The sequence below is a fragment of the Lingula anatina genome, chromosome 7 (assembly GCF_051362555.1).
Source record: "Lingula anatina isolate TDL-2025a chromosome 7, LinAna3.0, whole genome shotgun sequence".
Classification (NCBI taxonomy): domain Eukaryota; kingdom Metazoa; phylum Brachiopoda; class Lingulata; order Lingulida; family Lingulidae; genus Lingula; species Lingula anatina.
This window is the reverse complement of record NC_141773.1, coordinates 4321292-4345263: the sequence shown is the minus strand read 5'-3', so window position 1 is coordinate 4345263 and position 23972 is coordinate 4321292. Positions and strand designations below refer to the sequence as shown.

The 23972-nt window shown below is 38.8% G+C and overlaps 5 protein-coding genes across 7 annotated transcripts; 3 read left to right on the top strand and 2 right to left on the bottom strand.

The window, feature by feature from the left end:
* The first annotated feature begins 521 nt into the window (after window positions 1-521).
* On the top strand, window positions 522-3962 carry LOC106160273 (fatty acyl-CoA hydrolase precursor, medium chain-like). The gene is made up of 2 exons (XM_024077252.2): window positions 522-1661; window positions 1960-3962. Exons 1-2 carry the CDS (start codon window positions 733-735, stop codon window positions 2135-2137), a joined length of 1107 nt encoding a protein of 368 aa, XP_023933020.2. The 5' UTR covers window positions 522-732; the 3' UTR covers window positions 2138-3962.
* A 1755-nt stretch (window positions 3963-5717) lies between these two features.
* LOC147760641 (fatty acyl-CoA hydrolase precursor, medium chain-like) lies at window positions 5718-8999 on the top strand. Its single transcript, XM_087018473.1, has 2 exons — window positions 5718-7241; window positions 8045-8999. Exons 1-2 carry the CDS (start codon window positions 5749-5751, stop codon window positions 8220-8222), a joined length of 1671 nt encoding a protein of 556 aa, XP_086874599.1. The 5' UTR covers window positions 5718-5748; the 3' UTR covers window positions 8223-8999.
* Window positions 9000-9844: 845 nt separating this feature from the next.
* On the bottom strand, window positions 9845-19460 carry LOC106177290 (fatty acyl-CoA hydrolase precursor, medium chain-like). 3 transcript variants are annotated; one of them, XM_013560029.3, is made up of 3 exons: window positions 17342-19460; window positions 16897-17076; window positions 9845-10519 (listed from the first exon to the last, which is right to left on the bottom strand). In XM_013560029.3, exons 1-2 carry the CDS (start codon window positions 18832-18834, stop codon window positions 16899-16901), a joined length of 1671 nt encoding a protein of 556 aa, XP_013415483.3. In that variant the 5' UTR covers window positions 18835-19460; the 3' UTR covers window positions 9845-10519; window positions 16897-16898. The 3 variants fall into 3 exon arrangements, with proteins under 3 accessions (XP_013415483.3, XP_086873812.1, XP_086873811.1); XM_087017686.1 differs by lacking the exon at window positions 9845-10519 and adding an exon at window positions 14747-14906; XM_087017685.1 differs by lacking the exon at window positions 9845-10519 and having other exon boundaries at window positions 16210-17076.
* LOC106177299 (fatty acyl-CoA hydrolase precursor, medium chain-like) lies at window positions 10918-14678 on the top strand. Its single transcript, XM_013560038.3, has 2 exons — window positions 10918-12477; window positions 12803-14678. Exons 1-2 carry the CDS (start codon window positions 10985-10987, stop codon window positions 12978-12980), a joined length of 1671 nt encoding a protein of 556 aa, XP_013415492.3. The 5' UTR covers window positions 10918-10984; the 3' UTR covers window positions 12981-14678.
* A 173-nt stretch (window positions 19461-19633) lies between the features above and the next one.
* LOC106160271 (fatty acyl-CoA hydrolase precursor, medium chain) lies at window positions 19634-23051 on the bottom strand. The gene is made up of 2 exons (XM_013536819.3): window positions 21046-23051; window positions 19634-20786 (listed from the first exon to the last, which is right to left on the bottom strand). The coding sequence occupies exons 1-2, from the start codon at window positions 22536-22538 to the stop codon at window positions 20609-20611; spliced, it is 1671 nt and encodes a 556-aa protein (XP_013392273.2). The 5' UTR covers window positions 22539-23051; the 3' UTR covers window positions 19634-20608.
* Window positions 23052-23972: the final 921 nt, after the last annotated feature.

The window sequence follows — 23972 nt, the reverse complement described above, 5'->3', positions numbered from 1 at the left end:
TCCTGGTGTGTTTTTGTTCTTCTTGCATCAACGTAAAATCGGAAGATGTATTGGTCTCTACAAATCACGGGATTTTACGGGGATTTTCTGCAGAAACCATTCTGGGTCGTGCAGTTCAGTTTCTTGGTGTCCCCTACGCCAAGCCACCAGTTCAGGGGCGGATTTAGGCCGTCTTCTGGGTCTTCCGGAAGACGGTCAGATTTTTAAGTTTACATTGACGGGTATCTATTATTTTCTGTCGGAAGACGGTCAAAAATTGAGGACGAATTAACAAAGATTATTTGGAAGACTGTCAGAAAATATCTCTGGATCCGCCCCTGCAGTTGGCCCACTGCGTTGGAAACAACCCGAACCTCCCGAAAACTGGGATGGCGTAAGAAGTGCAGAATATTTCGGACCAAGCTGTCCACAAAAATTCACCACACAACTTACTCATATTTATCCCAAGGAATTTGTACGCGCCCGAATCCAAAATCAGAAGATTAGCGAGGACTGCCTTTTCCTAAATAGGCCCCTATCTATGTTCCCAAGGCGGTAGAAGTGAACAGATACGATTCTCTTCCCGTGTTTGTGTTCAAACATGGCGGGAAATATGAATGGGGATCTGGCACCGAGTACAATGGTACCTTTCTAGCTCTACAAGGTAACATTATAGTCATCTCATTTAATTATCGTCTAAATGTCTTTGGATTCCTTTCAAATGGTGAACCAGAACTTGGGGGAAATTATGGAATGTTCGACACAGTTCGAGTGCTTGAATGGATTCAGACCAACATCCGGGCTTTTGGTGGAGATCCATCACGGGTCACTTTAGGCGGAGAATCGGCAGGTGGCGTAACAGTGGACATCTTTCTTTCAATGAGCCCAATTATGCGAAACCGACGGCTGTTCAGGAGGGGAATTGCTTCAGCTGGACCCCATTTACTTCGGGGACACAAAGTTTTTAAAGAAATAACAATTAACAACACCTTGAGAATCGCTTCTTTGTTAAACTGTTTATTTCCATCGGGACAGCAAATGGTGTCCTGTCTTCGACAGAAAACAACCAGGGAGTTCATGTCAGCGTTTTATCAATATAAAGAAGATAGCGTATTTTCAGCCAATGTGCTATTGCCCTACGGAGACGGCATTATTCTAGATGAAGAAATAACTGACTACCCTGGTGGGGATGTAGACGGATTAGACTATATATTGGGAACATGTCGGCCTGATAGCGGTTTCTGGTTTGGTGTAGCAGGAAATGAATCTGAACCCAACATTGAGATTGCAAAGGGTTTTACGAAGGGCCTGGTCGAGTTTCTTTACCCTGGTGCTCCTGATTTTATGACCGATGTCGTAGTATTCGAGTATACATCACCCGATAAGAAGTCATCACACGAAGCATGGCTGGAACTGTGGCAAGATTTATTCTTCCTCGCCCCTGCATGGGAGCATGCTCTTCTGTGGCCAGATAATTCCAGTGTTTACTTTTATGAGTTTGTTCACAAACCCTCATTTTCGGTATACCCTCACTACGTTAATGGTGCCTCTCACATGGAAGAACTGCATTTTTTCTTTGGTGACGTTTTGGACTCGTCACTGTTCCCTACCAAACCAACTGAGGAGGAAGTGGAACTGAGTAAACAAGTCATGACAGCCATAGGGAATTTTGTCAGATCGGGGTAAGTTAAATATGTCATCCGGAGCTCAAAAGTTATTGATGTGACTATTGAATAAAATCCTCTCAACAGCTACCCACTGCTTTTTTCCCCAAGAGCTTAGAATGAGATTGATGTAGGAAATTGACAAATAATTTAAGGGCAAATATACAGTTATAACGAAAAAGAAAATATAAGAGTGAAAACGTGTTAGCATTTTATTATTTATTTCCTATCATCTTATAATCTGTAGTTTAAGTCACGTATATTGTATCGGTAAATTAGAAGATTTGTATCTTATGGTTAATTATCCTAATTTTAGGAACCCCAACCCCCCAACCCCTTCAGTGTCGTCAAGTATGCCACACTGGCCGAGAATTGATGACGTCAGGAGGCAGTACTTGGAATGGACGGTGGAAATGACGTCAGCAAACGTAAAACGAGACATAAAACCGAGAAAAATGGAATTTTGGAATGTCCTCTTTCCGAAATCCCTCTGAGACCAATCGCAGAACGTACAGTTTATGAGGTTATAAATTGTAACAATGGCGGGTTTATTAGTTTTGATTTCGAAAAATAAGGTTTATTGAATTTGAGAAGCAAAATAGGGTTTATAAGGCTTGATTTAGCAAGAAAGGGTTTATTAGGTTTGATTTAGTAAAACAGGTTTTATTAGGCTCAATTTTGCAAAATAGAGTTTATAAAGTTTAATTTAACAAAAAGGAATTCATAAGTTTTGATTTGGCAAAATAATGGATTTTTAGGTTTGATAAAGCAAAATAAGGTTCATCAGTTTTGATTTAGCAAAATAGGGTTTATTAGGTTTTATTTAGCACAATAAGGTTGAGAATGTGTGATTTAGCAAAATAAGGTTCAATTGTTTTGATTTAGCAAAAAAAGGGTTTCTCAGGTTTTATTAAGCAAAGTAAGGTTCATTAAGTTTGACTTAGCAAAATATGTTTAATAAGGCTTGATTCAGCAAAATTAGTTTTGTTGGACTTGATTTAACAAAGTAGGGTTTATAAGATTTGATTTATTAAAATGGATTTTAAAGTTTGATTGAGCAAATTAGATTTATTGGCTTTGATTTAACAAAATAGGCTATATTACGTTTGATTTAACAAAAATGGTATTCATTGGGTTTGATATAGCAAAAGTTCCTCGTCTTTCTGCAAGACAATTGTAGCACCCAACTGATACAAGTCAATCTGTTGCTATAAATATATATATTTAATGGATTATACTTTCAGCATTACCAGCGATACAAACAAATAAGCAAACAACAGATATAGTTGCAAATTAAGACTTGACATGTAATATGGAATATTTTTTTCTAAATAATTTTCTTCAGTTTTCCCTATTCTGCTGACTGATCAATGAAAATAACACGGGTTAAAAGCGTGTTTTTGATAAATTTTAATAATCTCTTTGATGTCATTGTAATATCAGCACATTTACTGAATACGCCAGTGAAGCAAACAAAAATACATCGCCTATTTTAAGTCATACGACAACTGTTAAAAGTGATATTTTGGATTTCCATATTTTCCTAATTATCACCTGTAAAAGAGTTATACGCCCCACAGAGAACTCTCATGTACGTGTCTAGTCACGTGTGCCCCCCCTCCCCCCCCCCCCCTCCCACTCTTGGTTATAAACCTCTTTGGTAATTAGAAATACAGTGGTATTCTTTTTCTAAACGCCTAATGTAACACTTAAAATTTAAATAAATACCTACATTAAATGTCAAAAAGCACCGAAGCAGTAGCTATAATTCTATTTAATGACACTTGGAAATACTTCATCATTCTTTATTCAAAGAACATGCATGATTTCAGTCATTTTTAAGTTAAATTAAAATTCATTCTCACCTGCGCAACAAACGCTTTCCATATGAAAACGGTTATCACGCTGTCTACCACGCGCCTTAGGAAAGAGTGTTGTTTCTTTCTTTTATGGCACAGGGCTTATTTTTTCAGTGTATTGTGTTAAGTTACATAGATTAAAATATTCAGATCAAGATGTGTCGAGTTTCAAACATTTGATCAGAATCAAATGAGTCCTAACAAAATCGACATTTCCGTATTCGTGATCTATCTTAATCTCCTTTTGAGTCTAACTTAATAACAAAGAACTTGATATGACTTTGTTTTAAAACAATCTAATAACATAAACGACAAAAGAGAATAAAAATAATGAGTTGATTATTGTCGTATCAACATATCTACATTAATTTTCTTCCCAGTTACTTATTATAATTTTGAAGACTCAAATCTTCAGCCGCTCTCACACAGCCGGGGATGTGTGAGAGTTGGGGGGAGTTGGGGAGAGTCATTCCACTAGTTAACCTAGTTTACCACTAGTTTAGTTTACGTAATTAAGACTTTTTTGGCCAATTGTTCCATACTTAAAACGTGGCAAGTGTAGTGTCTACTGTATACAAATAATGTCATATGGACATTTTAGGCCTATTGATGTGACAGCTACCCGTGTAGTATTCCATGTACTAAACCAGGTTTGGAGTAGGCCAATGGTATGTCTGCTTACGTCAATTTTGATGGTTTTCTTACAGTACTTCCTGCGTTAGAGCGTGAAGTAAAGAAAGGTGACTTTGGAAATGAGTCCAACTGAGAAGAAAATTTTAAAAAATTAAATTTAAAATCTTGTAGCATTTATTCAATATCGCATAAAGATTTAGCACCAGACCCTTAGAAAACTGCCCAGTAACTTTTACTTTTTCACAGTCAAAGGCACATATAGACGTTTATCCACCACTGTCATTGTCGCTCGTCCAACTATTCCTTTCACTTCACACGAAAACCACACATTTAAAGTTGGAGCTATTTAAGCTACTGTCATAATAATCTCACGTAGAGGGACGCATTCCGCTACATCTTTGCGTCTTTAATTAACCCTGAACTAGCGTCAGTCTTTTTAATGTTAGGACATAAAATCTAATTACAAGGAATCGCGTAATTAGATGGATTTAAAGGTAAAGTGTGTGTGTGTATATGTTTTCACTAAAATTATGAATCGAAGCATTTGGTAGTTAAAAGTTCGTGTTTTATTTAAAGTGCTTTCAAAACAAGGAAATACGATTGTAGCCCCATGCGTGGAGTAGTAATATAAAAAGTACTATGAAAAACACTTGCTATTCCGGCAATTGGCTTGGCCTCTGCCATAGACTCTACTTGTATACTGTTGAGAAAACATTAATGTATAAAAACAACAAAACAGCATAATTGTATATTCGTTTTTAACAGAAACTTCGCGTTAATGGTAATGTTTTTGTGATATTTCTGTCTGATAGATTTTTCTTAGATATTTCACATGCGTAGTTGACACTTTTGCATCCATATAAACATTAAAAAAATTATAGGTACCCTTGCTAGTTTTTTTGTTATGGTGATTTGAACTCTGGATTCAGGTACTATAGAACCCTATTGCAGTGAACAAGAAAATAAACGTTAATGCGAACAGACAAATAAATAAACAAAAAAATGAACTAACTAACCAAATAACGGGAACAAAAACATAACCTTCTTCTCAAGGTTATAATATACATATAGCAACAACAGCAAGAAAAATAAAGTTTCGCTACTAAGCGTAAGGTCATGCGAGGATTTGCGGAATTTGAAAGAGATTGGATCTGAAAAATTGTCTGTGTGATAAGGGCGTTGAGGCAGCAAATGAAAGCTGACAGAATTTGTCCGCTGATAATTTTCTGGTTCAGATAAATTCAACAGCAGTGGCATGCGCTTTTATGTTAAATTTTAGCAGCTATTTTTCTTCAGTTGAGAGCTAATATTGAAAATGTTTTACAGCGCCAATATTTCACCTTCTTTCTGTAGCATCTCTGTCTATCCGGGTGAATATTGACGATTGAGTTTAAAAAGCTCTCGAAAGGAAAACGACGCGTTGTACTAATTCCTTTTCGCCACAATTCGCAGTCTTTACCATTAAATGTTCAAGTAGGAGTATCCTGACATAGTTGGCAAAAAACATAAAACTAGTATGCGCGATAAACCAAGTAATGTGCAATTTTTACTGCACAGATTGGAATATAAAGCTGGCCTTTAATCAGTTGCATGACGTAGGTGAGAAGCTAAAGATGTCCTCCGCCGTTAACCTTCTGATCTGTCTTTGTTTCATCTCCGTTAATTCTGAAGAAGTATTTGTCTGCACTAATAATGGAATTTTACGGGGATTTTCTGCAGGAACCATTCTGGGTCGTGTAATTCAGTTTCTTGGTGTTCCCTACGCCAAGCCACCAGTTGGTCCACTGCGTTGGAAACCACCCGAACCTCCCGACAACTGGGATGGCGTAAGAAGTGCAGAATATTTCGGACCAAGCTGTCCACAAAAATTCACCACGCAGCTTACTCATATTTATCCCAAGGAATTTGTACGCGCCCGAATCCAAAATCAGAAGATTAGCGAGAACTGCCTTTTCCTGAATATCTATGTTCCTACCATGGTGGTACCGAACAGATATGATCCTCTCCCAGTGTTTGTATTCAAACATGGCGGGAAATATGAATGGGGATCTGGGACCGAGTACAACGGTACCTTCTTAGCTTTACAAGGTAACATTATAGTCATCTCATTCAATTATCGTTTGAACATATTTGGGTTTCTTTCAAATGGTGAACCGGAACTTGGGGGGAATTACGGAATGTTCGACACTGTTCGAGTGCTTGAATGGATTCAGACCAACATCCGGGCTTTTGGTGGAGATCCATCACGGGTCACTCTAGGCGGAGAATCGGCAGGTGGCGTGACAGTGGACATCTTTCTTTCAGTGAGTCCAATAATGCGAAATCGACGACTGTTTCAGCGGGCAATTGCTTCAGCAGGATCCCATGTGCTTCGGGGACACAAAGTCTTTAAAGTATTGACAGTACAGAACACCATGAATATCGCTTCCTTGTTGAACTGTTCACTTTCTACCGGACAGCAAATGGTGTCCTGTCTTCGACATAAAACCACCAAGGAGTTGATGTCGGCGTTTTATCAATATAAAGGTGATAGCATTTTTTCGGCCAATCTTCTATTGCCTTACGGTGACGACATTATAATAGATAAAGAAGTAACAGAGTACCCGGGTCGGTATGCATACGGAATCGAGTACATGTTGGGAACATGTCGGCGTGATAGTGGTGTCTGGTTTGGTGTCGCAGGAAATGAATCAGAAGCTAACAACACGATAGCTAAGGATTTTGCACAGTTCTTTGTTGACGTTTTTTACCCTGGTGCGCCTGACTTTATGATGGATGTCGCAGTATTTGAGTACACATCACCGGACATGAAGACGTCCCACGAGGCATGGCTGGAATTGTGGCATGACTTCTTTTTCCTCGCCCCTGCATGGGAGCATGCTCTTCTGTGGCCAGATAATTCCAGTGTTTACTTTTATGAGTTTGTTCACAAACCCACATTTTCGGTTTACCCTCACTACGTTAATGGTGCCTCTCACATGGAAGAGCTGCATTTTTTCTTTGGTGACGTTTTGGACTCGTCACTGTTCCCTACCAAGCCAACTGAGGAGGAAGTGGAACTGAGTAAACAAGTCATGACAGCCATAGGGAATTTCGTCAGATCGGGGTAAGTTTAATATGATAAAATAAGATGCAGCTTATATTAGTCCACGAGGTGTCCCTTGGTTTCGTTTCATAACACTTCATTTTTGCGAATGTAATTTCTGTATATAAAATTTGCTAAAATAAGTATAAACTAATAAATATTAAAAGACGTTAAAACACTAAATGTGCAAAATTTAAGTTTAAGTTTTCGAAACAATTTTTACATTTTAACCAATGGGAAGGTCTAAATTGCCGGTAAAACGGCTAATTTGTTCTTGGCGTTTTTGAAGGAACTGCCTTGTTTACTTAGCAGTACTCACTCGCGCTCTTCTACTTTTACTGTGATAGCAACGCTAAAGATCACAAGAGAGTAGGTGTCAATTTGACTGCTCCTATTGGCTGGCTAACTCACCATATTGATAGAAAAAAAATCCAGTCTAAATGTTCAAATCATGGCATATTCAGGGGAGGATCCAGGATTATTTGAAGGGGAGGTCCTCGGATGCAAAAGTAATCACTTTGGGACATTTACAGTTCATAACACTCCCAATATTTCACACTTGTAAAAATGGAATAGCATACTCTTTTCTAAACGTATTTTCTGCTCAGACTTAATTAACTATATTTTAAAATCAAACACTAAGTTTGCCAAAAAATATACGAATATTTTAAAGGCAATATATAGAGTGGTTATGAAAAAGTAATATAAGAACGAAATGTGTTTAGCATTTAATCATTGATTCTTTTAATCTGTGGTTTAGGTCTCACATATAGCATGTTTTTAACTAGAAGGCTTGATCTTATCGTATATCATCTTCATTTTAGGAACCCCAACGCCCCAACCCCTTCAATGTCGTCAGGTACGCCACACTGGCCAAGAATTGATGACGTCAGGAGGCAGTACTTGGAATGGACGGTAGGAATGACGTCAGCAAACGTAAAACGGGATATGAAACCGAGGAAAATGGAATTTTGGAATGTCCTCTTTCCGAAATCTCTCTGAGAACGTACCGAGCAGGAGGCTGTGCTAACAGCAGATCCAGAGCGGACACAACGGGCACCTGTCATTATCATCTTCCTAGATACTGTCCTTCCCCCCTCCCCTCTCCATCAGGACTGAGGACCAAAACAAGACAAAACCTAACTATTTACTTCAACCTTGAGCCCTACTCATTATACATGTATTAATTTTTATAAAATTTATGAAAGATAAAGAAGGATGATACGTTAATTTCTTTTTAACCAATGTTGCCTATCATACTCTTATATTCTGATGACTCCAGTTTCAAGACTATGAGACATTTTGTTGTTTGAATATATAAACTGTTTAACAGCTAGGATGATGTTTTCAAAGAAGTATCTTACATATCTTTTGCTTATGAAATGTCGTTTGTTTTTTTGGGTTTTTTTTCACTTCAACTCTTTAACCATGTCTAAAACGATTAATTCGTGAGTTTAAATTTGAGACCTAAATACTTAACTTCATTAAATGCCTTTTTAATGTCTCAAAGCACCGACTGTGTTATGCAATACTTCACCTTAATGCAAATAACTTGAATAGAGTTGCTTAATTGGCTCTTTCCCACCTGCATCGCAGACGCTATCCAGGTAAACACTGTCCTGTGTGCCACGTGCCTTCTAAAAGGTTACCTTTCTGTTCAATTGAGGTTTAACTCTGCGGGTTGTCTGAGTTCTTTTTTCTTCTTTTTTCTTTAGTTGCCACTAAGTAATCGTTCGTCATTGATGGACTTGCTTTTTAATCAAATTCAAAATATGTCAAATTTTGTCAGAATCCAATAAATTTGATTACAATATTATAGATAATATAAGTATGAAAATTTTCCATATAATCTTTGTATATCTCGCATGACTTCCACAGCTGTCGATATTTTCGCAGGCTGTCCGTATTTTCTGTAAAATGTAGCATCACACTCGACTCCGCTGTCGCAATGTCCTAACACATGATTCAATCATCTACTGCATTTAAATTATAAAATTAGTAAAGACCTAGCTTTAACTTTACTAAGTATGATTTAGGATAAATGACATTTGTTAGGGTCAGGGCGTGAATTATGGTCGGCGTGACAGGAATGGTAATCCTAGGAATGGAAGTCCTGGTTCCTATATGATAAGTACAGGTCAGGGTTAATCCAAGTATTGGGGTTAGTATATGGAACGAAATTCAATGTCACCTGTACAAAGTAATGGGAGATGGACTATGGTGCCTAGGGTACCCCCATTCCTGTTACACCGGGACCAGGGTTTAGGTGTAGAGATGAGAGGCAGGTAGTAATGCATAAAAAACGGTGTCTTTATAAACCAACGCTTAGATTGGTTCTCTGTAGGCCAATCATTTCGCAGACAGCTGTCGCGTCTAAAAACTCCAAAAACATACATACAGTTGATGAATTAATTACATTCATTCCTCAACTGTGGAGTATATGGGTTATTGTCTTTTTTTTTTTTTTTTTTTTTTTTTTTTTTTTTTTTTTTTTTTTTGGGGGGGGGGTTACATGACGTGACAGAGGCCTGACTGTGTAGTATTTTGTGGGGTGAAGGTATCTGGGTTGGGTCTACAACAAGTCAAACCCTGTTCTTGGTCACAAAATCTTCTAGAATGGGGGACGTTCGAATAACGTCTCTGATGTTTTACTAAAATGTTTGCGTCTTAAAAGATGTCTGGAGAACGTATTGATGTAAAACACCAAACTAGACATCACCAGGGCGTTCTAAAGGCTTTTCATAAAATCTTCACTTGGACTTATGGGGATAGTTCCAATAACACTGGATGACACTTTTCTTTGTATGAAAATGTTATCCTCTACCCAGATATCCTAAGGATAACAGCTATCTTTAACCACTGGATAACAATTTACAAACATGGAGATCAAAAGACTATCCAGCCTATGATAAACATTATATAATTTCTTTATCCCACTTTCTCTGCTCCCGTCGCTCTAGATAGTGTAGAATAATCCCCACGTCAGATACCGCGAACAGAAAATAGATTTTTAGAAAATAGATTTTTCATGTGAAGGTAGTCTAAAACTGCAGTGCTTGTGGGTGTCTAATATACGTCCTCTGATATCCATTTTCCTTCAAGTTTGGGATGAACCAATTTAAAGTCGACTGCTTCTACCAGCACAATTCCTTTTTTGTTTAATTATTATTATAAGCAATTAAAAGTAGGACAAAGAGAAATAATGTGGTACTCTTTCTCTATAAGCCTTCTGTCGTTTACAGTTTTTCTCCTCTTGAAGGATATGATATTTCTCGTACATACCGCTTGACAAAATCTGTCTAAAAAAAAAAATAAATAAAATAATAATAATGATAATATTTATATAATATATATCAGTTATATATATCAGCTGTGTTATAGTCGCAAAGATTAAAACAATTATTTTTCTGCAATCACCAGCTAATATTGTTTAGGTAGTATAGCTCCAATATTTCATTGGCTTTCCCTAGCATCTTTCTAACAGAAGCAGGCAAACATGAATATTGAAAGAAAATATGACGCTTTGTTCATAAAGTCTTCTTACATCTCCATTCGTCTCTTTTACCATTAAATATTGACATTTATTTACGTACTTGACACAAAAGTCAATCCTTGTATTTTTCATTAAAAACTGTCTGTCAAGGTTACCAAGGTATGTGAATATTTGCTGCATAATAGATGGGAAGAAAACCAAGTTCTCGAAGGCTGTTCTATAAAGCTTGTTTTAAAACATGCAGTTTACATGAAGTAACAGAGAGTAAAAGATGTCTTCCGCGCTTTATCTCCTAGTCTGTTTTTGTTTCATTTACGTTGATTCAAAACAGTTCATAGTTCAAACTAGTAATGGAAAATTACGGGGATTTGCTGCAGAAACCGTTCTTGGTCGTGTAATTCAGTTTCTCGGTGTTCCCTACGCCAAGCCACCAGTTGGCCCACTGCGTTGGCAACTACCCGAACCTCCCGATAACTGGAATGGCGTAAGAAGTGCAAAGGATTTTGGACCAAGCTGCCCACAAAAATTCACCACGCAGCTTACTCATATTTATCCCAAGGAATTTGTACGTGCCCGAATCCAAAATCAGAAGATTAGCGAGGACTGTCTTTTCCTAAATATTTATGTTCCCAAGACGGTAGAAGTGAACAGATATGATCCTCTTCCTGTGTTTGTTTTCAAACATGGCGGAAAATATGAATGGGGATCTGGGACTGAGTTCAACGGTACCTTCTTAGCTTTACAAGGTAACATTATTGTCATCTCATTTAATTATCGTTTGAACATATTTGGGTTCCTTTCAAATGGTGAAGCGGAACTTGGGGGGAATTACGGAATGTTTGACACTGTTCGAGTGCTTGAATGGATTCAGACCAACATCCGGGCTTTCGGTGGAGATCCATCACGGGTCACTCTAGGCGGAGAATCGGCCGGTGGCGTAACAGTGGACATCTTTCTCTCAGTGAGTCCAATAATGCGAAATCGACGACTGTTTCGGAGAGGAATTGCATCGGCTGGACCCCATTTACTTCGAGGACACAAAATCCTGAAAGGATTGACAGTACAGAACACCATGAATATCGCTTCCTTGTTGAACTGTTCATTTCCTACCGGACAGCAAATGGTGTCCTGTCTTCGACAGAAAACAACCAGGGAGCTGATGTCGGCGTTTTATCAATATAAAGGCGAAAGCGTATTTTCAAGCAATATCCTTGTGCCTTACGGTGACGGCATTATTATAGATAAAGAAGTAACAGAGTACCCGGGTCGGTATGTATACGGAATAGAGTATATGTTGGGAACATGTCGACGTGATAGCGGTTTCTGGTTTGGTGTAGCAGGAAATGGATCAGAACCCAACATCGCGATTGCAAAGGGATTTGCGCAGGGTCTGGTCGAGTTTCTTTACCCTGGCGTTCCTGATTATATGACCGATGTCGCAGTATTCGAGTATACATCGCCTGATATGGAGTCATCCCACGAGTCATGGTTGGAACTATGGCAAGATTTATTCTTCCTCGCCCCTGCATGGGAGCATGCTCTTCTGTGGCCAGATAATTCCAGTGTTTACTTTTATGAGTTTGTTCACAAACCCTCATTTTCGATATACCCTCACTACGTCAATGGTGCCTCTCACCAGGAAGAGCTCCATTTTTTCTTTGGTGACGTTTTGGACTCGTCACTGTTCCCTACCAAACCAACTGAGGAGGAAGTGGAACTGAGTAAACAAGTCATGACAGCCATAGGGAATTTCGTCAGATCGGGGTAAGTTTAATATGTCACCCAGAGCCCAAAAGTTATTGATGTGACTATTGAATGCAATATTTTTAACAATATGTTCACCCCCTGATAAAATAAGGTACATGTTATACCTAAGAGCGTACAATGAGTTTGCCTAAGAAAATATTAGTATACGAAAAATTTAAGAGTGAATATACAATGGTAATGAAAAGAAAATATAAGATTGAAAATCGTGTTTGTATCTGATCAATGATTTGCTGCTAACTTTAAATGTGTAGTTTAAGTCACGTATATTGCATGTTAATTAGAAGATTTTTTTTTCATTTTATCGTTAATTATCTAATTTTAGGAATCCCAACCCCCCAACCCCTTCAATGTCGTCAGGTACGCCACACTGGCCAAGAATTGATGACGTCAGGAGGCAGTACTTGGAATGGACGGTGGAAATGACGTCAGCAAACGTAAAGCAAGACATGAAACCGAGAAAAATGGAATTTTGGAATGTCCTCTTTCCGAAATCCCTCTGAGAGCAATCGAAGAACGTACAATTTATATGGTTGTACAATGTAGTAATGGCGGGTTTATTAGTTTCAGTTTGGAAAATTTAGGTTTATTAGGTGTGATATAGCAAAATGGGTGTATTAGGTTTGATATAGGAAAATAATGGTATTAGGTTTGATATAGGAAAATAGGTGTATAAGGGTTTTATTTAGCAAAGACGGTATATTAGGTTTATTTTAACAACCTAGGGTTTATTGGGTTTGGTTTAGAAACAGGGTTAATGACGTTTGATTTATCAAAAGTTTTTCCCACTTCTGTAGGGTTATGGTTGCATCTGACTGTTGTCTTATATACACATGTTGTTATAAATATATATTGGATGGATTTCTTCACCATTACCACTGGTACAAAAATTAAACAGTCATAACTGTGAATGCTAAAAGTGGTGTTTGGATCATGAATTAAACCGCTGTCCTTACGGGTGTCTAATATAAATGTCCCCTGTTGTCTGTTTCTTCAAATTATGGAAAAATTGGATGAACCAATTTAAAGTCGTCTGTGCCTACCAGCAGAATTTCTGGTTTCATTTAATTATTAATTATTATCCTCATAAGCAATGATGAGGAGGGCAAAGAGAAATTAACTGGTAATCTTTCTCTAGCCTTATGTGATACTTACAATTTTCCTCTCTTACAGATTCTCTCCTCTCTGCTATTTATACCGGGTGGAATCGTTAACGGACCTAGGCACATATCTTTTAGCCTATTTTTTAATATATATTATTTTGCCATGCAATTTCACGAATTTGGCGCATTTTCATCAGCTTTCTGGAGATATGTTCTCGGCTTTGGAATAGTTTACAGTTTTCATGCGAGAAACAAAATAGTGCTGAGATCGTAAACAAACCCACCGGATTTGCACTCTTTAGCCCATGTTCTGCATGGTGTTATATTCTGTAAATTTCACTCATATCATAAATTAGTTTAAAATATGACAGAAATACAGAACAATGACATATTTGAGGAAAATAAAGATCCAAAATACATGTTAGAATGGAAGAATTTATCCAATGCCAATCCAGGCCAATAACCCTGATATGACCAAGAGCAACTAAGCGGTGAAACTGAACAGTTTGGAGAAAGGTCCACCTAGCCCAAGCCACGAAGCCAACAATATGCCTGTGCCGACTGCCTACCCCAAATGCCAGTCGGCATCATGAGGCAATAGCTTCGTCAAATTCTGCCAGGGTATGATCCCGTCTTTGTGAATGTTTATCAGGAAAATATCCAGTCATTACTACTGCCACTATGCCTCCAAGTGACTACCATATACTAAAGGTCAGCTGAGCAATGGCATTAATTTCATACATAACAACACCCCTGTCACAAATGAAAGGTGCGCAGAATTCTCCTGAGGCACATCTTTGAATATTAAGTGAATGTTAAAAATCGTCAACTACTTTTTACGACGGACAAAAAAATATTTCCATGGAATTAGACAACTCAATGTTAAACAGCCGATTTGAACACCATGCTCAGCAGATAAAATCTTTAGCTGTTTAAATACTGTTAAAATATGTTTGCATAATACCTCAAAACATTTGGACGAGAAAAACTGCTATGCACGTTTTTATTCACTGGTTTTAGTTCTGCTTGTAATACAATTGCCCCTTTCAAATTATACCTTAATTCCCTCAACTCATTCCCACCTCAGGGGCGGATCCAGAGACATCTTCTTAGTCTTCCAAATTATCTTTGTTGATCCATCCTCCACTTTTGTCAGTCTTCCGACAGCAAAAATTATATACCCGCCAATGTAACCTTGAAAATCTGACCGTCTTCCGGAAGTCCCAGAAGGCGGCATCAATCTGCCCCTGACCTGCATCACAGACGCATTCCAGGTGAACATGGTAATCACGTGCACGCCACCATTTGCTGTCTGCCACCTGCCTTCTGAAAGATTGTTCAGTTGATATTTTATTCAATGGATTTTTTTCTTTCTACGGCTGACTTTTTGTCAATATTCAGTGTTTTATTAAAATTTTACATAGCAGGGAGATATTTAAATCAAAATGTGTCGAGTTTCAAAGTTTTGACCAGAATCAATGTATTGATGATATAAATATGAATCATTCCAACAAAATCACCCTCTCTGTCTCTCATTCTTGACCTCCTCAATGTCGATATTTGGCAGAATGCCAACACATCTTCTCATCGACATAAAGCATCATAACCACCATCTTCTCTGCAGCATTTCAGCGGCTTGGTTTGGGCTGAGTTTTCGCCTTGGGCGAGTGGGAGTCACAGATGGATTTTTCACTAGGTTTCAATTAATTAATGACATAATTCTCTGCTGAAGAAAAGGTGCACGTTGATAATCTGCGGCCTTGGTATAGGGTAGCGGAGATTTTGTTTAAATTGAGTTGAAGTAGTTTCATAACTCTACGTGTTTATAGGACCAATGGGAACGTAAATTTTTCGACAGTCGCACACCCCGTGCCCAAAACATTTAGCTACCACAAAGCTAACGACCTCTAACCCTTGGCATTGTGATTCACATAGAGCACATGTATACTTCTGTTGAAAAATATTGCATTTTTTCTTTAAACACTTCAAAGATTTTTTTTTTTTTTTTATGAAGAGAAAATAAAATAAAGTCCAAAGCAATACTATTGTACTGATTTTTTTGGACGTCAGTGTACCTAAGGATTATCGGTATAAATTAAATATATCTTTAGCATAAAATTTCATTTACTCTTTGTTGTCATAGGCCAACGTGGCATTGAAAACAACTATGAATTTACAATAAATATCACTCGAGTTCAAAGAAAACCACAAAACGAAAAGAAGAAAACTAAGAAGTGAAGCGAAATCAAATATTATAAATAAAACAAAAATGGGTCCTTAACGTTATTTGATCAGAATGGACGACAGCAGGAGAAACAACTAAAATTTCATGCAGCATGAAGTGCTGCGTTGTCTGAGCACAATATATAACGTCATGAATGGAAAAAGTCTTACTCTCACCCAAGCACACCAGGCACAATTGCACTCTTCTAGGGCCACAGATTTGGTTTTCAATGGATGTTCACAGATATATTTTTCTGGTTAATTCTATACGCTTCTGTGATTGTATCCAAGAAGAATTTTATGGTTTTGTCGTAACTACGCTGGCCCTTTTTACAGAGTAAAGCACAATAAGACCAGAACTCTGCCCCTCCCAAACCATCAAACACATACAGTACGCGATACACAATACTCTTACCACAATCGAGTTTATTTAAACTTTTAAAAGTAATGCACAATTCATATTCAGTTATGCTTTGAAACAGTCAACAGAGTATTTTCTCTTTGCGGTGGGAAACTTTTACCCTTCCAGAAATACAATAACCAATACAAAAAGTACAAGCGAAAAACATGTATATTTCATGTACATTAACGCATACTGTATTCTGCTGCACAGGCTTCCCTTGTTGGGGTGCTAAAATGTCTAGTTTCCAGTGTCATTTTTCATAAAAAAAAAAAAAAAAATCGCGATTCCGGCAATCGGTGTCTTGTGTTCTGAAAAAGACGATTCTGTCTGCCGTGGACACTGGTTGTCTTGGTGAGAAAGGTTCTTGGGTGTCCAGTCATGCTGCACGGTGGGTTTAGTTGAATTTGATTTAATCTTTCAAAATCGATTCCAATGACTATTGTCACTAGTAGGACTCAATATTAAGTCCTAGGTTACTAGAATCGTTTTAGAGTGGAGAGATGAAGATGCGGGGAGTAGGTGGCCTCCGTGGTTGCAAATAGGCTACTTGGTCGGGGGAGAATGCATGTAAGCCCCTCGGTCGCCTTGCCGTACGGTGGACTTAATAAAATTCAATCTAATTGTTTAAAAGCGTTTCTGACGAACATAAACTATTGGCAAAGCTTTATGCACTGTGCGTTCCGTGCTTACTCTCAGAGGGATTTTGGAAAAAGGGCATTCCAAAACTCCATTTTCCTCGGTTTCAGGTCCCGTTTTACGTTTGCTGACGTCATTTCCACCGTCCATTCCAAGTACTGCCTCCTGACGTCATCAATTCTAGGCCAGTGTGGCTTACCTGACCACACTGAACAGGATTGGGCGTTGGGGTTCCTGTATTTATGATGATATACACTAAGATCAAAATATTTTCTAATACACAGCGTGATTAAAATTAGCAATATAAACAAGCAGCAGTTGCTCATGTACTAATAAAATCACAATTGTTTCTATATTCTTTTTTTTTTTTTTCAAAAGTATTGTTATTGTATGCTCTTGAAAATTAAGCTACGTTTCATATAATCACAGTGCGTTCAAACAATTTTACTCAATATTTATATTGAAAACTTTTGAGCTCTGGGTATCATGTCAAACTTACCCCGATCTGACGAAATTTCCTATGGCTGTCATGACTTGTTTACTCAGTTCCACTTCCTCCTCAGTTGGCTTGGTAGGGAACAGTGACGAGTCCAAAACGTCACCAAAGAAAAAGTGCAGTTCTTCCATATGAGAGGCACCATTAACGTAGTGAGGGTATATGGAAAATGACGGTTTGTGAACAAACTCATAAAAGTAAACACTGGAATTATCTGGCCACAAAAGAGCATGCTCCCATGCAGGGGCGAGGAAGAATAAATCTTGCCACAGTTCCAGCCATGCGTCGTGGGATGACTTCATATCGGGTGATGTGTACTCGAATACTGCGACATCGGTCATAAAATCAGGAGCACCAGGGTAAAGACACTCCACTAGGCCCTTCGTAAAACCCTTTGCAATCTCAATGTTGGGTTCTGATTCATTTCCTGCTACACCAAACCAGGTGCTGCTATCACGTCGACATGTTCCCAACATATAGTCTATTCCGTCTACATCCCAACCTGGGTAGCCTGTTATTTCTTCATCTAGGATAATGCCGTCGCCGTACGGCAATAGGACATTGGCTGAAAAAATGCTATCACCTTTGTATTGATAAAACTCCGACATCAGCTCCCTGGTTGTTTTTTGTCGAAGACAGGACACCATTTGCTGTCTCGATGGATGTGAACAGTTCAACAAGGAAACGATTCCCATGGTGTTCTTTACTGTTATTTCTTTTAAAATTTTGTGTCCGCGAAGTAAATGGGGTCCAGCTGAAGCAATTCCCCGCCGAAACAGTCGTCGATTTCGCATTATTGGACTTAATGTGAGGAAGATGTCCACTGTTAAACCGCCTGCAGATTCTCCGCCTAGAGTGACCCGTGATGGATCTCCACCAAAAGCCCGGATGTTGGTCTGAACCCATTCGAGCACCCGCACAGTGTCAAACATTCCGTAGTTTCCCCCAAGTTCTGGTTCACCATTTGAAAGGAACCCAAATATATTCAAACGATAGTTAAATGAGATTACTATAATGTTACCTTGTAAAGCTAAGAAGGTACCGTTGTACTCGGTCCCAGATCCCCATTCATAGTTCCCGCCATGTTTGAATACAAACACTGGGAGAGGATCATATCTGTTCGGTACCACCATGGTAGGAACATAGATATTCAGGAAAAGGCAGTCCTCGTTAATCTTCTGATTTTGGATTCGGGCGCGTACAAATTCCTTGGGATAAATATGAGTAAGCTGCGTGGTGAATTTTTGTGGACAGCTTGGTCCGAAATATTCTGCACTTCTTACGCCATCCCAGTTGTCGGGAGGTTCGGGTTGTTTCCAACGTAGTGGGCCAACTGGTGGCTTGGCGTAGGGGACACCAAGAAACTGAATTGCACGACCCAGAACGGTTTCTGCAGCAAATCCCCGCAATTTCCCGTTATTAGTTTGAACTATGAACTGTTTCGAATCAACATAGATGAAACAAAAACAGACCAGGAGGTAAAGCGCGGAAGACATCTTTCGCTCTTCGGCTGCTTAAAGTAACTGGTTTAAAACAGGATCTGTTGCACATACGGTAGTATGAGGACTTATATAAAGTTATGTTAGTGATAAACGATGTACACGTTTGCGCAGTTCAAGCGGAACGTTATATATGGGTCGTTCGCGAGGCTTCACTGATATCTATATATAGTTTACTGCCAGGTAAATACTGTGAATTCAAGTTTAGTCATAATGAGGCTAATGTGCGTCGTATAGTATACTGGTAGTATGAAGACTTAAATACAAGTCATGTGCGTAAGTGATAAAGGCTGTACACATCGTCAAATAAAAATTTGGTCATAATAAGGACTAAAGTGTGTTCAAACCAATGAAATATTTTGATCAGATATTAGGGAGCATTCAGATAGACACAGTGTACTAGTTAGGTCCCAATTCTGAGGGGGCTCTCGCTAAGAGCAATCAGGGGATCAGACTTCTTGTTAGTGGCCTGGAACAAGGTGTACTCCCAACAGAACTTATTTGGTACAACAGAGGAACCTGTTCACTTTATTGCCATCACTGGAGGCATGTCTTGTTTTCCTGCAAAGAGAGGATTATTCGCTGTGTGGTTAGCAAACTCAATGTCCCATGGGGGGGGGGGGGGGGGGGGGGGGGGGGGAGTTAAAGATTGTGACGTGGAAATTGTTGCTTTCGATTGTGTGTTTTTTTTTCACCATTTGCTAAAGTGGTGGTCTTCCTCCATAAAAAAGTGGACCGTTTTACCACGAAACCTGCATTTGCTTTATTATTATTAGCAATAGCAAGATAAAAAACATTTGGAAAATTTAGGTTTATTAGGTAAGATATAGTAAAATAGGTGTATTAGGTTTGAGATAGGAAAGTAAGGGTATTAGGTTTGATTTAGCAAAATAGGTGTATTAGTATTAATCTGCGGCCCTGGTAAAGAGGAGTGGAAATTTTGTCTAAATTGAGTTGGAGTAGTTTTATAATTCTACGTGTTTATAGCACCAATGGGAATGTAAATTTTTCGACATTTGCATGGCCCGTGCTCAAAACATTTAGCTTCCACAAAGCTAACGACCTCTAACCCTTGACATTGTGATTCACATAGAGCACATGTATACTGTTTGAAAATATTTCGTTTTTTTTTTAGCACTTCAAAGATTTTATTGTGAAGAGATAATAAAATAAAGGACAGAATTTAGTTCCACTACATTAATTTGCATGCAATTTAGTCTACTGCTAATAATATATCGTTATATATCATTCCAATGTGATGATGTATCACAAAGTCTTTCTCCTGCATTACCTTATTTGGTAATGTAATAATTCCTCAGCTCTTACACAATGTCTATGATTATCCCTTTTTCCATAACTTTCCATCATTACGTCATTACCAAAATATAATCATTCTCTTATTAGGCAATGGTATGTTACTTGACCTAAGGTCGCAATTTCTATAAATACAGATTTTTCATTGTATCATCCTGAAATTTCATGCAGCATGAAGTGCTGCGTTGTCTGAGCACAATATATGATGTCATGAATGGAAAAAGTCTTACTCTCACCCAAGCACACCAAGCACAATGTTCCTCTCTACCAGGGCCACAGATTTGGTTTTTTAATGGATATTTACAGATATCTCTCTGGTTGAGAGAATGCATGGAAGCCCCTCGGTTGCCTTGTCGTACGGTGGACTTAATTAAATTCAATCTAATTGTTCAAAAGCGCTTCTTGCGATTATGAACTATTGGCAAAGCTTTATGCACTGTGCGTTCCGTGCTTACTCTCAGAGGGATTTTGGAAAAAGGGCATTCCAAAACTCCATTTTCCTCGGTTTCAGGTCCCGTTTTACGTTTGCGGACGTCATTTCCACAGTCCATTCCAAGTACTGCCCCCTGACGTCATCAATTCTCGGCCAGTGTGGCATGCAGGACGTTACTGAACGGGATAGGACGTTGGGGTTCCTGAATTTAAGATGATATACACTAAGATCAAAAATTTTTCTAATACACAGCGTGATGACAATTAGTGATTTTAGCAAGCGGTGGTTGCCCATAAACTTATTAAATTACAATGGTTTCTATATTCTTTTTTCTTTTTCAATAGTATCGTTATTGTATGCTCTTGAAAATTAAGCTACGTTTCATTTGATCACAGTGCGAACATCGTGTTCAAAGAATTTCACTCAATATTTATATCAAAAATTTTTCATGTTTAACTTACCCCGTTCTCACAAAATTTCCTATAGCTGTCATTACTTGTTTACTCAGTTCCACTTCCTTCTCAGTTGGCTTGGTAGGGAACAGTGACGAGTCCAAAACGTCACCAAAGAAAAAATGCAGTTCTTCCATGTGAGAGGCACCATTAACGTAGTGAGGGTATACCGAAAATGAGGGTTTGTGAACAAACTCATAAAAGTAAACACTGGAATTATCTGGCCACAGAAGAGCATGCTCCCATGCAGGGGCGAGGAAGAATAAATCTTGCCACAGTTCCAGCCATGCCTCGTGAGATGACTTTATATTGGGCGATGTATACTCGAATATTGCGACATCGGTCATGTAATCAGGAGCACCGGGGTAAAGAAACTCAACTAGGCCCTTCGTAAAACCCTTTGCAATCTCTATGTTGGGTTGTGATTCATTTCCTGCTACACCAAACCAGAGGCCGCTATCACGCCGACATGTTCCCAACATATACTCTATTCCGTATACATACCGACCCGGGTACTCTGTTACTTCTTTATCTATTATAATGCCGTCACCGTAAGGCACAAGGACATTGCCTAAAAATACGCTTTCGCCTTTATATTGATAAAACGCCGACATCAACTCCCTGGTTGTTTTTTGTCGAAGACAGGACACCATTAGCTGTCCCGCTGGAAATGAACAGTTCAACAAGGAAGCGATATTCATGGTGTTCTGTACTGTCAATACTTTAAAAAATTTGTGTCCCCGAAGCACATGGGGTCCAGCTGAAGCAATTGCCCGCTGAAATAGTCGTCGATTTCGCATGATTGGATTCACTGAAAGAAAGATGTCCACCGTTACGCCGCCAGCCGATTCTCCGCCTAGAGTGACCCGTGATGGATCTCCACCAAAGGCCCGGATGTTGGTCTGAACCCATTCAAGCACCCGAACAGTGTCAAACATTCCATAATTTCCCCCAAGTTCCGGTTCACCATTTGAAAGGAACCCAAATATATTCAAACGATAATTGAATGAGATGACTATAATGTTACCTTGTAGAGCTAGAAAGGTACCGTTGTACTCGGTTCCAGATCCCCATTCATATTTCCCGCCATGTTTGAACACAAACACTGGGAGAAGATCGTATCTGTTCACTTGTACCGCCTTGGGAACATAGATATTCAGGAAAAGGCAGTCCTCGTTAATCTTCTGATTTTGGATTCGGGCGCGTACAAATTCCTTGGGATAAATATGAGTAAGCTGCGTGGTGAATTTTTGCGGACAGCTTGGTCCAAAATCCTCTGCACTTCTAACGCCATCCCAGTTGTCGGGAGGTTCGGGTAGTTTCCAACGCAGTGGACCAACTGGTGGCTTGGCGTAGGGAACACCAAGAAACTGAATCACACGACCCAGAATGGTTTCTGCAGTAAATCCCCGTAATTTCCCATCACTAGTTTGAACTATGAACTGTTTTGAATCAACATAGATGAAACAAAAACAAACCAGGAGGTAAAGCGCGGAAGACATCTTCGCTTTTCAGCAACTGGTTTAAAACAGGATCTGTTGCCCATACGGTGGGATGAGGACTTAAATAAAGTTATGTTTACAAGTGATAAGGGATGTACACATTGTGTGCGCAAGCAATGCATAATTTATGGGTCGTTAGCCCGAGGCTCCACTGATACCTATAAAGTTCACTGTCAGGTTGATAATGTGAATTCAAGTTTAGTCATAATGATTCTAAGGTGTGTCCGGTAGTATGATGTAGTATGAGGACTTAAATACAAGTTATGTTTGGAACTGATAAAGGATGTACACGTCGTCATCTTGTTTGGGCAAGCGATAGGTAAAGTTTACTGGCAGGTTAATACTGTAAATACAAGTTTAGTCATAATAAGGTGTGTTCAAACCAATGACAGATTTCTATCAGATGTTAGGGAGCATTCAGATAGACACAGTGTATCCTCTACCAGGGCGACAGATTGATTTTTGGCAGATATTCACAGATATGTCTCTAGATAAATAGACAGTCATTTGGCTTTTTCCGTTTTTCCCTATATAATCTGCCACCCTGGTAGAGGGTAGACAGAAGAGGAAGAACCTGTCCATGGAAGAATCAAACTACTTTATTGCCGTCAAATGGAGGCATGTCTAGTTTTCCTGCAAAGAGAAGATTATTCGCCGTGTGGTTAGCAAACTCAATATCACATCGGGGGTGGGGGTAGTTTAAGACTGTGACGTGGAAATTGTTGCTTCCGGTCGTGGTTTTGTCCACCTTTGGGCAGCCACTATTATGGAGGTCGAACCAGTTAATCTGGTGTTCCTCAGCTGAAGTTGTGGCGACAGGAATGCTGCCATTTACTAAAGGGGTGGTGTTCCTAAAAAAAAAAAAAAAAACAAATAAATAAAAAAATAAATAAATAAAAAACAGTGGACCGTTTTACTGCAAAAAAATGTATGTGCATTATTATAAGTAGTTGTAGCAAGATAAAAAAAACAAGGTTTGACAGACTTTAAATCATATTCATTATTCCGAAAAGTGGCTCCAATTGTAAAACTTGACTACAGGGGTCGCTTTTAGACCGGTTGAACACGAAACGGTATGCGTTACTTTGCAATTTTCCTTTTCATTCTTTCTGCGTTTTTTCCTTTATAATGCAGATAACTTGACCACCGTGCGTGCAATATAAAGGATAGGCCTTAAGGATCCTGTTCGTGGCGTAATCTTTAGGTCGTTAGTCTCGCCGTGCCATGAAAGAGGGTCCCACTGGGTATTTCCGTTATCCGTGAAAGCTACTTTTTATTTCCCGAGATGCGCATTATCTAGCGTGATTCGTGAAGCACCCCCCCTTATACCTCATGAATGCGGTTTTTCGTGAATCGAAGTAATTATACCCGTTGATTCGCGATTTTAAGGATGATTCGTGTTTTTATGAATATAATTTTATCCTGTGATTTGTA

What these genes read in the sequence shown, in the direction of transcription:
- LOC106160273 (XM_024077252.2), top strand. Translation starts at nt 733, where the DNA reads ATGTTCGACACAGTTCGAGTGCTTGAATGGATTCAGACCAACATCCGG. An exon ending in GGGAATTTTGTCAGATCGGG is followed by an intron (nt 1,662 to 1,959) that starts GTAAGTTAAATA and finishes TCCTAATTTTAG; the next exon opens with GAACCCCAACCCCCCAACCC.
- LOC147760641 (XM_087018473.1), top strand. Translation starts at nt 5,749, where the DNA reads ATGTCCTCCGCCGTTAACCTTCTGATCTGTCTTTGTTTCATCTCCGTT. An exon ending in GGGAATTTCGTCAGATCGGG is followed by an intron (nt 7,242 to 8,044) that starts GTAAGTTTAATA and finishes TCTTCATTTTAG; the next exon opens with GAACCCCAACGCCCCAACCC.
- LOC106177299 (XM_013560038.3), top strand. Translation starts at nt 10,985, where the DNA reads ATGTCTTCCGCGCTTTATCTCCTAGTCTGTTTTTGTTTCATTTACGTT. An exon ending in GGGAATTTCGTCAGATCGGG is followed by an intron (nt 12,478 to 12,802) that starts GTAAGTTTAATA and finishes ATCTAATTTTAG; the next exon opens with GAATCCCAACCCCCCAACCC.
- LOC106177290 (XM_013560029.3), bottom strand. Translation starts at nt 18,834, where the DNA reads ATGTCTTCCGCGCTTTACCTCCTGGTCTGTTTTTGTTTCATCTATGTT. An exon ending in GGAAATTTCGTCAGATCGGG is followed by an intron (nt 17,077 to 17,341) that starts GTAAGTTTGACA and finishes TCATAAATACAG; the next exon opens with GAACCCCAACGCCCAATCCT.
- LOC106160271 (XM_013536819.3), bottom strand. Translation starts at nt 22,538, where the DNA reads ATGTCTTCCGCGCTTTACCTCCTGGTTTGTTTTTGTTTCATCTATGTT. An exon ending in GGAAATTTTGTGAGAACGGG is followed by an intron (nt 20,787 to 21,045) that starts GTAAGTTAAACA and finishes TCTTAAATTCAG; the next exon opens with GAACCCCAACGTCCTATCCC.